Raw genomic sequence first — 17,543 nt, forward strand, 5'->3', positions numbered from 1 at the left:
CCCTTGTTATTTCTAAAGGAGGACATACTAATGGCCAAGGGGGCGGCCATGATGGATAATTTCCTCAAAGAGTCTGCATGTTTAGCATGTGGATTTTGCAGCGCATTTACCATGAATTTCACCCTTCACATTGAATACAAACTGAAAATCTATGGCAATTCTGCCATGCCTGGACTAACCCAAAGGCTACTAAAATCTAGAGACACATAGCACTAACTACAATCATAATAATTTAACATTTATATTGGTAATTCTTGGGAATGAGACTTTCGGGTCATTTATTATACTGAAATACACCTATATTAGGTGTATTTAAGCGCAAATGGCGGTGCAACGTTTAGTTGCGCCGCAATTTCCGACTTCTTATGCCAGGTCTAAAAAAGTAGGCTGGGAAAGGGAAAAGCCAGCAGGCCCGTCTTATTCATCATTTTCTATGCCTGGTTTAGGTGTAGAAAATGGTCTAAATGTAAGCCAGCAAGGAAGCTGGCTTACATTTAGAAGCAGCGCTGGATGCGGCGAGGTTATGTAGAGGCTGTGTCACGAGGGTGTCACAACCTATCGCTGATCCTGTTGTGCCTGCGGTCAGAAGGTCGCAGTGGGTGGCTACGCGCTCGGTTTCTCAAGACATCAATCCATGACCTAATGGTGAGAATAGATTCCGGTCTAGGTTTTCCTGCTTAAGTTTGCGATCCTTTTTGTCCCATTTAGGAATCTGTAGCTTTTCCTTTCAGCTGTTCTCTGTCAGCCACTCCCAGCTACTATATATTCTCCCTTTTTGCTTTCCTTGTTACCAGATATAGACCTTCCTTCCAGATCTTCTATTCTGACCTCAGGTGGACAACTGTTGCTGTTGGATCTCAGGTTCACTCCTGTTGTTGTTGTCTCCCTTCGGGGATTGTTTGTGTTGTTTGTCTTTTCCCTGTTGTCACACTAGGTGTCAGTGGTGAGGACTAGTGCTCCCACTGCCCTACTCACTACCTAGGGCTTATTTCAGGGTAAGCCAGGGACGAGACACGTGATCGGCGTACGGGTTAGTAGCCCGTCTAGGGATGTCAGGGCAGCCAGGTGCCAATGCCAGACGAGCTAGGGGTCACTACTCCTCCCTCTCCCTAGTGGAAGGGTACTCCTCTTCCCTCCCCTCTGCACCTCTCAGACGTGATAGTGATGGTGAACATAACTACATAACTTAGGCAGATCCACCGCCAGCGCAGGGGCTTTATTAAGACTGGCGTCTAAAACACCGGTCTTAATAAATGACCCCTTTTAAATACAAAAGATAGCCCATCAATGTTTTAATCTTGGAAAACAATTTAACTGATTTTGTCAATTAATAGACATTTACATGCAAATTGTAATCATAACCCTAACCAATATCATTTGTGGATAGGATGAAGAGCGCAGAAAAGAACAAGATGAACTAAAAAGGAGAGAAAATGAGATGGCCTTTAAAATGTGGCTACAAAGGAAAAGGTCACAACTTATCGAAGAAAAGAGAGTCCAGCAGGCAAAGGAGATGGAGACAAGCAGCACGCCAGTGAGTTTTGTTATTCAATCTGCATTGTTCTTAAAGGCTATGGACACCTTTGGAGCCATTTTATATAATTGAGTTGAGTTAGATGTATCTTGGGTTAAAGACATAGGAAGGTTTTATTTAAGAAAAATTGGTTTGTTTGACTTCTGCAGCTTCTATGTTTCACATGAGATAGCAGCTGCAGAATGTCATTCTGTGATAAACATTGTCAGACTGTCGGTATTACAGCTCATTCTCCAACCTCTCTCTCTCCACTCCTGAACAATTTTCTAAGTTGATTATTGACAAAATGAAAGTTTAGCTTTGAACTTGTCAGAAATCCGTTTAGAAGATCTTCAGGAGTGGGGAGACAGGGTGCAGAATGAACCATAGGACAGCCATCTACTAATTTTATCACAGAACAACATTCTGCAGCTGTTATGTGCTGTGAAACATAGAAGCTGCAGAAGTCAAATTATTTAAGGGCTTGTTTTTTTTCCATTCACTTGAAAATCTGTAGATCTGTAGTTTTCTTTAGAAGGCAAAAATTGTTCATTTTGAGTGATATTAATTACTGTTCTAATTGCCCTATGTAGTCTTAAAACAAATATATTTCCATACTGATAAATGATTTGATCAAAATATTTTCATGTTAACTTAGAAATGATAGGCAGTTTATGCGCAATAATGTCACATGTATTACTAGAATGCAGCTACAATACAGGCTGTTAACTGACCATTTTATGTCGATGTATGTTTAGTCAATCAGAGGCCAAATGACTGTACTTCAGGCCTCTGTCTGGCTGGTATACATCCTTAGGGCTCATGCACACGAACGTATTTTCTTTCCGTGTCCGTTCCTGTTTTTTTTGAGGACCGTATGCGGAACCGCTCACTTCAGTGGGTCCGCAAAAAAAAGTAAGTTACTCTGTGTGCATTCCGTAAATCTCGCTCCGTTCAGTATTCGGGGCAGGCGCAGTGAGGGAAGGACGCTCGGCGGCTGCTGGCTTCCTCACTGCACCTGCGCCGAATACTGAAGCTGCGAGATTTACACTGCAGACATGGCCAGCGGGAGAAGAACAGCACTGCCTGGCCCTGTCAATCAAGAGCACAAGGGAGTGAAAAGAGGTGGGCAAACGGAGCCTCTAGGAGCAGGTTCAACGCCCCCCATCCTGCTCCTAGAGGCTAATTAGCATATTATAAAAGTTTGTTTTTCTCAATAAAGGCTTTAGGCAGTGAGATGGCAGTAATATAGTTATGTTCAGCTGACATTAGCACATCGCTAATGTCAGCCAGCTTAATACCCATTTTTCAGGTGACAGAAACCCTTTAACCTCTTGCCACACACCTAACGCCGAAAGGCGTCATCGCGGCGGCTCTCCCAGGCTACACTAACGCCGATTGGCGTCATCTCGCGTGAGCCGAGATTTCCTGTGAACGCGCGCACACAGGCGCACGCGTTCACAGGATCGGAAGGTAAGCGAGTGGATCTCCAGCCTGCCAGCGGCGATCGTTCGCTGGCAGGCTGGAGATGCGATTTTTTTAACCCCTAACAGGTATATTAGACGCTGTTTTGATAACAGCGTCTAATATACCTGCTACCTGGTCCTCTGGTGGTCCCTTTTGTTTGGATCGACCACCAGAGGACACAGGTAGCTCAGTAATATGTAGCACCAAGCACCACACTACACTACACCCCCCCCCTGTCACTTATTAACCCCTTATTCACCCCTGATCACCCCTGATCACCCCATATAGACTCCCTGATCCCCCCCCTGTCATTGATCACCCCTTGTAAGGCTCCATTCAGACGTCCGTATGATTTTTACGGATCCACTGATATATGTATCGGATCCGCAAAACACATACGGACGTCTGAATGGAGCCTTACAGGGGGGTGATCAATGACGGGGGTGATCACCCCATATAGACTCCCTGATCACCCCCCTGTCATTGATCACCCCCCTATCATTGATCACCCCCCTGTAAGGCTCCATTCAGACGTCCGTATGATTTTTACGGATCCACTGATACATGGATCGGTTCCGCAAAACACATATGGACGTCTGAATGGAGCCTTACAGGGGGGTGATCAATGACGGGGGTGATCACCCCATATAGACTCCCTGATCACCCCCCTGTCATTGATCACCCCCTTGTCATTGATCACCCCCTTGTCATTGATCACCCCCCTGTAAGGCTCCATTCAGACGTCCGTATGATTTTTACGGATCCACTGATACATGGATCGGATCCGCAAAACACATACGGACGTCTGAATGGAGCCTTACAGGGGGGTGATCAATGACAGGGGTGATCACCCCATATAGACTCTCTGATCACCCCCCTGTCATTGATCACCCCCCTGTCATTGATCACCCCCCTGTAAGGCTCCATTCAGATGTCCGTATGTGTTTTGCGGATCCGATCCATGTATCCGTGGATCCGTAAAAAACATACAGACGTCTGAATGGAGCCTTACAGGGGGGGTGATCAATGACAGGGGGGTGATCACCCCATATAGACTCCCTGATCACCCCCCTGTCATTGATCACCCCCCTGTCATTGATCACCCCCCTGTAAGGCTGCATTCAGATGTCCGTATGTGTTTTGCGGATCCGATCCATGTATCCGTGGATCCGTAAAAAACATACGGACATCTGAATGGAGCCTTACAGGGGGGTGATCAATGACAGGGGGGTGATCACCCCATATAGACTTCCTGATCACCCCTCTGTCATTGATCACCCTTCTGTCATTGATCACCCCCCTGTAAGGCTCCATTCAGATGTCCGTATGTGTTTTGCGGATCCGATCCATGTATCCGTGGATCCGTAAAAAACATACGGACATCTGAATGGAGCCTTACAGGGGGGTGATCAATGACAGGGGGGTGATCACCCCATATAGACTCCCTGATCACCCCCCTGTCATTGATCACCCCCCTGTAAGGCTCTATTCAGACATTTTTTTGGCCCAAGTTAGCTGAAATTATTATTTTTTTTTTTTTCTTACAAAGTCTCATATTCCACTAACTTGTGTCAAAAAATAAAATCTCACATGAACTCACCATACCCCTCACGGAATCCAAATTTTTAGACATTTATATTCCAGACTTCTTCTCACGCTTTAGAGCCCCTAAAATGCCAGGGCAGTATAAATACCCCACATGTGACCCCATTTCGGAAAGAAGACACCCCAAGGTATTCGCTGAGGGGCATATTGAGTCCATGAAAGATTAAAATTCTTGTCCCAAGTTAGCGGAACGGGAGACTTTGTGAGAAAAAACAAAAAAAAATCAATTTCCGCTAACTTGTGGCAAAAAAAAAAAATTCAATGAACTCGCCATGCCCCTCATTGAATACCTTGGGGTGTCTTCTTTCCAAAATGGGATCACATGTGGGGTATTTATACTGCCCTGGCATTTTAGGGGCCCTAAAGCGTGAGAAGAAGTCTGGGATCCAAATGTCTAAAAATGCCCTCCTAAAAGGAATGTGGGCCCCTTTGCGCATCTAGGCTGCAAATAAATGTCACACATCTGGTATCGCCGTACTCAGGAGAAGTTGGGGAATGTGTTTTGGGGTGTCATTTTACATATACCCATGCTGGGTGAGAGAAATATCTCGGTCAAATGCCAACTTTGTATAAAAAAATGGGAAAAGTTGTCTTTTGCCGAGATATTTATCTCACCCAGCATGGGTATATGTAAAATGACACCCCAAAACACATTGCCCAACTTCTCCTGAGTACGGCGATACCACATGTGTGACACTTTTTTGCAGCCTAGGTGGGCAAAGGGGCCCACATTCCAAAGAGCACCTTTCGGATTTCACCGGCCATTTTTTACAGATTTTGATTTCAAACTACTTCTCACGCATTCGGGCCCCTAAAATGCCAGGGCAGTATAACTACCCCACAAGTGACCCCATTTTGGAAAGAAGACACCCCCAGGTATTTCGTGATGGGCATAGTGAGTTCATGGAAGTTTTTATTTTTTGTCACAAGTTAGTGGAATATGAGACTTTGTAAGAAAAAAAAAAAATCATCATTTTCCGCTAACTTGTGACAAAAAATAAAAAAATTCTAGGAACTCGCCATGCCCCTCACGGAATACCTTGGGGTGTCTTCTTTCCAAAATGGGGTCACTTGTGGGGTAGTTATACTGCCCTGGCATTTTAGGGGCCCAAATGCGTGCGAAGTAGTTTGAAATCAAAATGTGTAAAAAATGGCCGGTGAAATCCTAAAGGTGCTCTTTGGAATGTGGGCCCCTTTGCCCACCTTGGCTGCAAAAAAGTGTCACACTTGTGGTATCGCCGTACTCAGGAGAAGTTGGGGAATGTGTTTTGGGGTGTCATTTTACATATACCCATGCTGGGTGAGATAAATATCTTGGTCAAATGCCAACTTTGTATAAAAAAATGGGAAAAGTTGTCTTTTGCCAAGATATTTCTCTCACCCAGCATGGGTATATGTAAAAAGACACCCCAAAACACATTGCCCAACTTCTCCTGAGTACGGCGATACCAGATGTGTGACCCTTTTTTGCGGTCTAGGTGGGCAAAGGGGCCCACATTCCAAAGAGCACCTTTAGGATTTCACCGGCCATTTTTTACAGATTTTGATTTCAAACTACTTACCACACATAAGGGCCCCTAGAATGCCAGGGCAGTATAACTACCCCACAAGTGACCCCATTTTGGAAAGAAGACACCCCAAGGTATTTCGTGATGGGCATAGTGAGTTCATGGAAGTTTTTATTTTTTGTCACAAGTTAGTGGAATATGAGACTTTGTAAGGAAAAAATAAAAAATAAAAAAATCATCATTTTCCGCTAACTTGTGACAAAAAATAAAAAGTTCTATGAACTCACTATGCCCATCAGCAAATACCTTAGGGTGTCTACTTTCCGAAATGGGGTCATTTGTGGGGTGTTTGTACTGTCTGGCCATTGTAGAACCTCAGGAAACATGACAGGTGCTCAGAAAGTCAGAGCTGCTTCAAAAAGCTATAGCTTTTACTCAAACCATTTTTTTTTTTTTACCCAAACATTTTTTTTTTTATCAAAGACATGTAGAACAATAAATTTAGAGAAAGATTTATATATGGATGTTGTTTTTTTTGCAAAATTTTACAACTGAAAGTGAAAAATGTCATTTTTTTTGCAAAAAAATCTGTAAATTTCGATTAATAACAAAAAAAGTAAAAATGTCAGCAGCAATGAAATACCACCAAATGAAAGCTCTATTAGTGAGAAGAAAAGGAGGTAAAATTAATTTGGGTGGTAAGTTGCATGACCGAGCAATAAACCGCTAAAGTTGTGGAGTGCCGATTTATAAAAAAGGGCCTGGTCACTAGGGGGGTATAAACCTGTGGTCCTTAAGTGGTTAAGATCCATTGTATTTGTCACCTTGAAAACAGTAGCTGTGCAACTACTAGAACTTTGTCAAGGACTAGAAAAAGTGTCTGCCTTGTTTTTCCAGAAACAGAGGCATTCTTGTCTATGGGTTCTGTCTGGAATCACAGCTCAGCACTATTGATAAGAACAAGCTAGAGTGCCTATAGTAACTCTTGTTAGCAATGATCTGGCAGTGTAAATGCACCGCCGATTACCCGATAAATTGTATCGTTTGTGCAGCACAAAAAATCCCTGTTTCTCGGTAGCAGATTGTGCTGTGTAAACACGATCTGCTGCCGGGAAACGAGACATTAGCGATCGATCCTCCCCATACTCTGGAGGAGACCTATGCATGTAAATGCACTGGTCTCCTCCGCTAGCAGACTGTCAGCAGATTTTTGGGAAAGAACACTTCCTTCCCAACGATCTGCTTGTACATCGTCCCTTGTAAAGGGACCTAAGGCTAGATGGCAACTTTGGTTGTCCAAGAAGAACATATGTCTGATAGCTCGAGCGACCAAAAATATCTGTGTGATTTGTCAGTGAGTATTTTAGAGTTGCAGTTTGACTGTAAGAAAAGCAAACAAATTGTAGACAGGCCACAAACAAGTAGCAGTCTCAAGCAACTTATATCGCAACGCGTAATAGAAAAGTTGCATGGAACTTGCAGCCAGTAAATCCAGCAGGTTTGGGCAGTCTTGTTGTGGAGGCATTATGTTGCACATAGGCAATCATAATATGCTTGTACGACCAGATCGCAATGTAGCATCCCATCCGCATTCACTTTAGTGGGCCGCAAATGATATGGACATGTGCTGTCCGCATCCGTATGTCCGTTCTGTTGCACCCGCCAAAAAATAGAACATGTTCTATTCTTAAAAAATTATATAAAAGACTGGGCACACCTAAGAAATTTGGTCACTACGTTTAATAGAATTAGATACAATGACATATGGAATGTATAAAATCGCGTATAACTAAAATAAATCTGGCACTCCTATATAGCAATTACAAGTTTGCAATTAAAATGTTGTACAATAAAAAAGGTACCACCTGTAAATGAATCAGTACATCAGTTAATATAATATATAAAGCTGGTGATAAAAATGATAAATAATTCCCAGTTCATGAATGGGGAAAGTTTGTATAGCAGCGTAAATCAAATGTAACAGCGTAAATCAAATGTAACAGCGTGAATCAAGTGTAACAGCACTGCTGGCAACAATAACAGCAAGATAGTTCAAATTCCTATGTTCATTCCAATTGGCAGCAGTAAATAGGATCAAGAACAAAGTCTTCCATATCCATATGACATGCAGCCTACAAGTTTAGGCCATTGAAAGAAGTCACTGGGTCGAGTTATGTCTGAGACAATGCCCGGACTATATGCAGCAGCGTCCCGCTGTGTTACTGACCTAGCGGCGTCCCGCTAGAGATGAGTATTGAGAATTATAGTAACTGAACCAGCTTCAATATCGGAACAATCTTACCGGTAATTTAGACCTCTGCCGTCCTGCGAACCTCAATGGAATATTCTCCTTATGTTCTGCAAGTTGTTTGTTTGCCGCGTTGGTGGATCGATACACGTGAGCCCGCCGGTTTGGATACGGCCTCCGTCTTAATTTCAAACTGGTATTCGGCATTGGTCTTTCACTAGGTCGTTGTGGTGCACTCACATTTAAGTAGGGGGTCTGACCAGACACGTTTCGGGGTTGAAATATCCCCTTCCTCAGTGGTCGATATCCCCTTCTTCAGTGGGGATATTTCAACCCCGAAACGCGTCTGGTCAGACCCCCTACTTAAATGTGAGTGCCCCACAACGACCTAGTGAAAGACCAGTGCCGAATACCGGTTTGAAATCCCGCGGGAGAGGTGATATTAAGACGGAGTCCGTATCCAAACCGGCGGGCTCACGTGTAGCGATCCACCAACGCGGCAAACAAACAACTTGCAGAACATAAGGAGAATATTCCATTGAGGTTCGTAGGACAGCAGAGGTCTAAATTACCGGTAAGATTGTTCCGATATTGAAGCCGGTTCAGTTACTATAATTCTCAATACTCATCTCTAGCGGGACGCCGCTAGGTCAGTAACACAGCGGGACGCCGCTGCATATAGTCCGGGCATCATTGTCTCAGACATAACTCGACCCAGTGACTTCTTTCAATGGCCTAAACTTGTAGGCTGTAACTGCATGTCATATGGATATGGAAGACTTTGTTCTTGATCCTATTTACTGCTGCCAATTGGAATGAACATAGGAATTTGAACTATCTTGCTATTATTGTTGCCAGCAGTGCTGTTACACTTGATTCACGCCGCTACATTTGATTTACGCTGCTATACAAACTTTCCCCATTCATGAACTGGGAATTATTTATCATTTTTATCACCAGCTTTATATATTATATTAACTGATGTACTGATTCATTTACAGGTGGTACCTTTTTTATTGTACAACTTTTTAATTGCAACCTTGTAATTGCTATATAGGAGTGCCAGATTTATTTTAGTTATACGCGATTTTATACATTCCATATGTCATTGTATCTAATTCTATTAAACGTAGTGACCACATTTCTTAGGTGTGCCCAGTCTTTTATATAATTTTTTAAGTCTTTCACTGAGTAGTGGGGTGATACTACTGGACTGTGGGCACCCTGTGCGTCCTACTACCATATACTATTTATATGTTCTATTCTTGTCCATTTTACGGACAAAGATAGGACTGTTCTATAGTGGACAGTATATAGGTATAGAGAGAAAGAAAAAAAATGCGAGGGTTAATCCAATCTAATGGAGAATACCAAAAAGATAGGATATAACTAGAGGCGCCAGTGGATGGAGAACAGGAAAAAAGCAGAGGCAGGAAGAACCGGTGTATCAGGGTAGGCAGCTGGAAGGGGTGTCCACACTGAAAGAAATCAGTGTGTATAGGGAGTAAACAAGAAAGACTTAACAAGTCCAGGAGATTACACCCCTATGAGAATCGCCAAAACCCAAAGTGCATATCAAAGAAATAATTTGTATGTTATAAGGTAATCAAAGGCGAATAGGTTATATAAACATTAGACGTGCACCCTAATTAGCGTACCTATAATTAATAGGTGGAAATAGTCACATAAAATAGCCGTATAACAGTATATTAAAATAGCCAAGGATAATAATTAACTCACTTCACGGGGGGGTGGCCAGCTGGATAAACTCAAGACACTAGCGTGGACCAATAACCCCCCAGCCAGGAGCGCCCGTAGAGTCTTCAAAACTGATGGTTGCCCAATAGGATGGAAAGAAGGGAAATTCACCTCAGTGTTGTTGTTGAAGGCTTTGGCTTCTTTATTGTAGAAAAACTAGTGCATAAAAGGCTCAACGTGTTTCAGGGTGTGCAAACCCCTTCATCAGGAGCAGGTACAGATAAAAAGATGCCTGTAATAACAATAGTGGTATTTACCTGATAGCCCTATATAGGGCTATGAACATGCCAATAAAGTGTCTTTTCGCGCCAAGGAAGAGCGCATGGGACGCCGAGAATAAAGGACCGCCTCCTTCAAAAGCCCGCTCACAGCTTTGACCAGTGAAAGAAGGGACGGAAACTGAACTTCCGGTTTACCATGCGCTCCACCCTGGAACGCATCCATGACTTCCGGTCTATATACGTAAGAATTAGTCAAATTCTTGGTTTTTGGTTTAAGACTAGTCATTTGTGTCTCCTTGAGGACTCTATTTTTGGATTCTTCAATAAGTTGTAGTGGGTAACCCTTGGTCTTGGATGCGTTCCAGGGTGGAGCGCATGGTAAACCGGAAGTTCAGTTTCCGTCCCTTCTTTCACTGGTCAAAGCCGTGAGCGGGCTTTTGAAGGAGGCGGTCCTTTATTCTCGGCGTCCCATGCGCTCTTCCTTGGCGCCAAAAGACACTTTATTGGCATGTTCATAGCCCTATATAGGGCTATCAGATAAATACCACTATTGTTATCACAGGCATCTTTTTATCTGTACCTGCTCCTGATGAAGGGGTTTGCACACCCCGAAACGCGTTGAGCCTTTTATGCACTAGTTTTTCTACAATAAAGAAGCCAAAGCCTTCAACACCAACACTGAGGTGAAGTTCCCTTCTTTCCATCCTATTGGGCAACCATCAGTTTTGAAGACTCTACGGGCGCTCCTGGCTGGGGGGTTATTGCTCCACGCTGGTGTCTTGAGTTTATCCAGCTGGCCACCCCCCCCCCCCCCCGTGAAGTGAGTTAATTATTATCCTTGGCTATTTTAATATACCGTTATACGGCTATTTTATGTGACTATTTCCATCTATTAATTATAGGTACGCTATAGTGGTGTGTTCATCATCCACTCACTCTTCTTCTTTTTAGTCACCCTAATTAGGGTGAACGTCTAATGTTTATATAACCTATTAGCCTTTGATTACCTTATAACATACAAATTATTTCTTTGATATGCACTTTGGGTTTTGGCGCTTCTCATAGGGGTGTGATCTCCTGGACTTGTTAAGTCTTTCTTGTTTACACACTATAGAGGACAGGACATTCCGTTACACAAAATGCGGAACGCACAAGGCGGGTATCCGTGTTTTGCGTATTCGCAGTTTGAGGACCACAATACAAGCTTCGGTCATCTGCGTGAGCACTTAAAGGGGTTATCCCATATTAGACAATGGGGGCATATCGCTAGGATATACCCCCATTATCTGATAGGTGCGGGTCTGGGACCTACACCTACAAGGAGAATGGAGCCGGGAAGAGTTGTGGCTGGAGGACCCCGAGTTTCCTGGGGTCCGTCCACCACCAGGCGCAGCTCCCTGCCTCTCCCATTGAAGTGAATGGGAGCGCACAGCGCATGCGCGGCCACCGCTCCCATTAATTTCTATGGGGCCAACGGAAATAGCCGAGCCAGCGCTCGGCTATTTTCGGCGGCTCCATAGAAATAAATGGAGAGCGGCTGCGGATGCGCAGTGCGCCCTCCTCAACTTTATCCGCTCAGTTCTCCTTGTAGGTGCGGGTCCCAGAGGTGGGCCCCGCACCTATCAGACAATGGGGGCATATCCTAGCGATATGCCCCCATTGTCTAAGATGGGATAACCCCTTTAAGGTGACCAGATGCAAAGGTATGTTAAGATACTATGTATGTCAATGTTTTTGTATTTTTTTTTAATTATTTTCCTTGTTGGCTTTGAAGGATGAAGAGAAAGATGCAGAGCAAGCTTTTGCTCTTTGGCTAAAAAGAAAACATAATGAAAAAATAAAAGATAAAAAGATGGAAGAACTACAAAAACAAGAGTATGAAGCATTTCTCCTGGATAGAAAAGACCGGGAAGGGGCATTTTCACAGTAAGTAGTAGGCAATGTGCATAGGAGGACATCTGGGACAAGCAATCAGAAATGTGATCTTCATTTTTCTTACTCTCTTCCAATTTTCTGTTTTCATCTTCTTGTGTATTGTAGAATCCTTAATCCTCCCCTTTTTTTTTGTTACCTTGGGAACATGGCTGCCGATCACTGCACTCCTGCCAGTAAACCTGCAAGTAGCCCAGTGGTGCCAGAAAGAGCATTTGGACATATAATTCACTAGAAAAACAATCATGGAAGGCTAGGAGATTTTAGCTCTGAACCTTGCAGAATTGTGAATCCAGCTTTTGACGACGGTTTTGACAACTTGGGGGTCAGTTAGCTCAAAGGTATCACCATCTTATGGGTTAAGACAATTGGCAAATGAAGAATTCTGCTTCACGTATAGAATTTCGATTTACCGTAGACTGACCCCAGACAGTTTTATACTTCTCACACAGAAAAAAAATCACAACAACAAAATAAATCCTAGTCCACCCTGCCTCTATTATCACTACCCTCTTTGTTAGGCCCTGAGCCGAGTACCTAGTACCTGAAAACAAACAGCTTGCATACATCATCATCATGGTGGCTCCCACAGGCTTGCCAATGCCTGTCCTTGCCCATATTGGAAGCCCTGTCCTATTTAAAGGAGTCACCTGGCTGGCCTTCATTCAGCCTCATTAGTAACTCAGTTGTTTGAGGATTAGGGCCCATTCACACGACCATAAGGGCTCCGTTCCCTTATTGTGGACTGCAAACTTCGGGTCTGCAATATATGGGCACGGGCCATGTGAACTCCATGGTGCAGATGCAGACACGTTGACTTGAATGGATCCATGATCCGCAAAATACGGAAAAATATATGACATGTCCTTAGTTTTTTGCAGAGCGGAGGCATGGATCGGAAGCCCACAGAAACACTCGGAAGCGCTTCCGTATGCTTTTTGAGTTCTGATCCTATCTTTTGCCGTATTTTGCAGATCGCCGACCCATTTAAGTCAGTGGTTCTGCACCGCAATATGAGAATCACACAGCCGGTGCCTGTGCATTGTGGACCGCTATTTGCAGTCTGCATCACGGGCATGGAACCCTTATGGTCATCTGAATGGGCCCTTAAAAGGAAAGACCCATTTTTCCCAGACTTTTCTTGCCCACCTAGCTTTCCCTGGGCGAGACTTGCAATTTGCATGCCATAATGTATATAACTGTTCCTATAGATCTGTATGGAAACAATAAAATGGTTGAAAATGGCAAGGAACACAAAGAGTAGATCCTCACAGGACACGTGTGCTGCAGAATTGTGTGTAGCAAATCTGCAGAATTTTACAGTAGCAGCAAAGTGGATGATGTTTTAAAAAATCTCATCAACACGCTGCAAAAAAAATTAAAAATCAGCAGCGTAAATGACCCGCGATGTGGATTTTAAATCTGCAGCTTGTCAAATTATGCTTGCGGATTTCACGCTTTGCAGTGCTTAGGTGAAATCTACGGCAAATCTTCACCAGAATCCCCAACAAACACACATGTGGATTTTAAATAGCGGATTTTTCTGCAGAAATGTGTCAAATCCACTGAATAAATTCTCATTTGGATAATAAGCCCAGTGTAGCCGTATGCAAAATCTTCTTCTTAGTTACCACTGCCGGTACAACACAGCGGGTTTTGTAATCCATCATATAGCAATGTGTCTCTGTTGCCATTTGACTCCTTGCTAGCTAATATTGGAAGTACTGAAGCTAGATCTCCACAAGAGTGGGGATTTCTGATTTTGGTCACTGTTAGTGAACACCCAGGACCCTGTTGATCAGCTGTTAGAAGAGGCCAGTGCTTTGTGAGCGTCGCAGCCTCTTCCTAGGCCATGTGACATTACCGTACATTGGTCGCATTGCCTAGTTGCAGCTCAGCCCCATTGAATTGAATTGGGGTTGAGTTGCAATACCACGCACAGCCACTGTACAATGTGCAGCGCTGTGCTTGGAAAGCTTCCGGGAGCCCACAGCACTCCCAAGCAGTGTTGGCCAGTTCGCAGTGTTCGCTAGCGAATACATGCGGGCTGCCATCTTTAGCTGGCGAACACTGCGAACTGACCATCACTGCTCCCCAGAGCTCCAGTGAGCGCGGCTGCTCCCTGTAACAACTGTTCGGCAGGGGTCCCAAAGATAGGTCATCATTATATTTGCCAGGATAACCCCTTTAATTCATGATGAGGTGCACCCCTCCTCATAAATTAAGCACGTCCTCCAGCAGTCTGTGTGTCTAGAATAAAATGTAGCTTGTAGCTGGTGTAGATTTCAGTCATCATTTATGCCAACGAACTGACATAAATGCTGATATCAACAGCCCCTCCCGCACTGTGGTGGTAAAATTGCACAAATACTGTTTAAAAAGTTGCATCCCTGAGATTAGCGACTTTTTAACTCCAGTGTTCCGGGACGATAAATCTCCCCCCGTGTGCTTGCCACCAAAACAACTCCATTCAGATGAATGGAAGTTATTTTCAGTCGCAGAAATTTCTGCAACAAACTCCTTTTGCATGTGAAGGCAGCCCTAGTCCCAGGAGAGGCCTAAGGGTGATGTCACTCATAGCTTTTTGATGCAGTTTTTGCACCAAACCTAGAAATGGATTGGAAGGGAATAGGAAATATAAAGGAAGACTTATACGTTTTTTGGTCTACTTTTTTTTTTAGAACATAAACAAACAAACTGCGGGCACATGTGACATACTGGTCCATAAGAGTTTATGAAACACCTCAAAAACTATGTTTATAAATTATTTCCTGGGATTTTTCTCAAATCTGGGTGTGGGATTTTTTCAGTCATTTTCCATGGACTTCTCTATAGGTATAAGGTCTGAAAAAATGCAACAAAAATTGATATGTGAAAACCCCCCACTAAAAACACATGAATTTCATGGCATTTTGTACAGACCCCCAAAAAACCACAAGAAAACAAAAAACTAGCATGGCAGCACCATTACAGAAGTCATCTCCTTCTCAAAACCACCTTTACAAAGTGCAGATTATTATGATCTGTAGCCTTTGGAGATCTGATCATGTAATCTGTAGCTTTCCAGACGTTGGGAAACGATAACTCCAAGCAGGTCCTCCCAGCCTGTGAACACTTGACCAAACTTTACCTAGCTGACGGACTGATGAGCACTCATTAGGAGCTATTCCTCCAAAGTTCCCATGCACATGCATGCTTGACCTGGCTGAGCACGCAGGACTTGTCAATAGGGAGAGGGGGATAAAGGCTGTATTAGACAAGCAGATTGTCTGCTCGTTAGCGATGATCTGGCAGTGTAATACTGCCGCCGATTACCCGATGAACAAGCAAATACTCGTTCATCAGGGAATCAAACAGGTTTAAAGATCATCGTTTGCAGGCGGCAGATAGTGGTCTGTAACTTACGGTCTGCTGCTGGTAAATAGTCATTCATTATAGTAAACGCCAGTGGCATAGCGATCGCTCCTCCCTATACTGAGGAGGATATCGCTGCATGTAATAGCACCGGTCTCCTCCGCTGACGAGCAGGCGATTCCTGGGAAGAAACTCTTCCTTCCCAGGAATCTAATACAGCATTAGGTCCCTTTCACACGGGCGAGTATTTAGCGCGGATGCGATGCGTGAGTTGAACGCATTGCACCCGCACTGAATCCTGACCCATTCATTTCTATGGGGCTGTGCACACGAGCGGTGATTTTCACGCATCACTTGTGCGTTGCGTGAAAATCGCAGCATGTTCTATATTCTGCGTTTTCCACGCAAAGCAGGCCCCATAGAAGTGAATGGGGCTGCAAGCAAGTGCGGATGCGGTGCGATTTTCACGCACGGTTGCTAGGAGACGATCGGGATGGGGACCCGATCATTATTATTTCCCCTTATAACATGGTTATAAGGGAAAATAATAGCATTCTGAATACAGAATGCTAAGTAAAATAGCGCTGGAGGGGTTAAAAAAAAATATTTTAATTTTTTTTTTTTTAACTCACCTTAATCCGCTTGTTCGCGCAGCCGGCATCTCTTCTGTCTTTAACTGTGAGCAATAGGACCTTTAATGACATCACTACGCTCATCACATGATCCATCACCATGGTGATGGATCATGTGATGGACCATGTGATGAACGCAGTGATGTCATCAAAGGTCCTATTGCTCACAGTTAAAGACAGACGAGATGCCGGCTGCGCGAACAAGTGGATTAAGGTGAGTTACATTTTTTTATTTTTAGTTTTTTAACCCCTCCAGCGCTATTGTACTATGCATTCTGTATTCAGAATGCTATTATTTTCCCTTATAACCATGTTATAAGGGAAAATAATACAATCTACAGAACACCGATCCCAAGCCCGAACTTCTGTGATGTTGAAATTCATCATGTCCGCTCCTTCTTTTCCTGGACATTATCTCTCAGGAAAGAGTGGGCACACCTCTGTACACATATGATAGTCAGCTGGTCCTGCTCTTATGTGTATGGGCACCTGTACATGCTCTTGATTTCTCATTGTGTGCCTTAGATGTATCAATGACAGCTAATCATGCAGCCATCTTTTTGTAGGTGGCTAAGACAAAAACGAATCCAGAAACGCGCTGAACAGCAAGCTGCAATGGAAAGGTCCAGAACACTTTTACTAGAAGCCAGAAGAAGCAAGCAGATCCATAATTTGCTCTACAACATATCTGACTCGAAACCTTTCTGCTACATGGACCGCTAGACTGTGATCACATCAAACACTTTGGTCTGTCACTGAGTAATAATGAATTATATGAAAAGCTCTATTTTTTCTATTGTTCAGTTTATATTTTTCTGGCTCAAGACAATGAGATATTTGGGACATAAACTGGTAAAAATGGCAATACCTGGCTACTTTCACACTGGCGTTTTGGCTTTCCGTTTGTGAGATCCGTTCAGGGCTCTCCGAAGCGGTCCAAAACGGATCAGTTTAGCCCCAATGTATTCTGAATGGAGAAGGATCCGCTCAGAATGCATCAGTTTGCCTCCGTTCAGTCACCATTCCGCTCTGGAGGTGGACACCAAAACGCTGCTTGCAGCGTTTTGGTGTTCGCCTGACGATGCACTGTGTCAGTGAAAACGGATTCGTCCCTATTGACTTACATTGTGTGTCAGGACGGATCCGTTTTCACTGACACAATATGGCACAATAGAAAACGGATCCGTTCCCTATTGACTTTCAATGGTGTTCAAGACGGATCAGTTTTGGCTATGTTACAGATAATACAAATGGATCCGTTCTGAACGGATGCAGACGTTTGTATTATCGGTGCGGATCCGTCTG

At 43.8% G+C, this 17,543-nt stretch overlaps 1 protein-coding gene across 2 annotated transcripts in view; it reads left to right on the forward strand.

Annotated features, from left to right (window-relative positions):
• Positions 1–17,195, forward strand: part of CCDC181 (coiled-coil domain containing 181) — a 53,378-nt gene extending 36,183 nt beyond the window's left edge. For both annotated transcript variants that reach the window (XM_040423840.1, XM_040423841.1), the window contains exons 4-6: positions 1,388–1,534; positions 12,095–12,246; positions 16,805–17,195. In XM_040423840.1, the coding sequence (XP_040279774.1) occupies positions 1,388–1,534; positions 12,095–12,246; positions 16,805–16,961 (456 nt within the window). In that variant the 3' untranslated portion in view covers positions 16,962–17,195. The remainder of the gene's footprint in view (positions 1–1,387; positions 1,535–12,094; positions 12,247–16,804) is intronic.
• The last annotated feature ends 348 nt before the right edge of the window (positions 17,196–17,543 follow it).

Source organism: Bufo bufo, chromosome 3, assembly GCF_905171765.1.
Source record: "Bufo bufo chromosome 3, aBufBuf1.1, whole genome shotgun sequence".
Taxonomy (NCBI): Eukaryota; Metazoa; Chordata; class Amphibia; order Anura; family Bufonidae; genus Bufo; species Bufo bufo.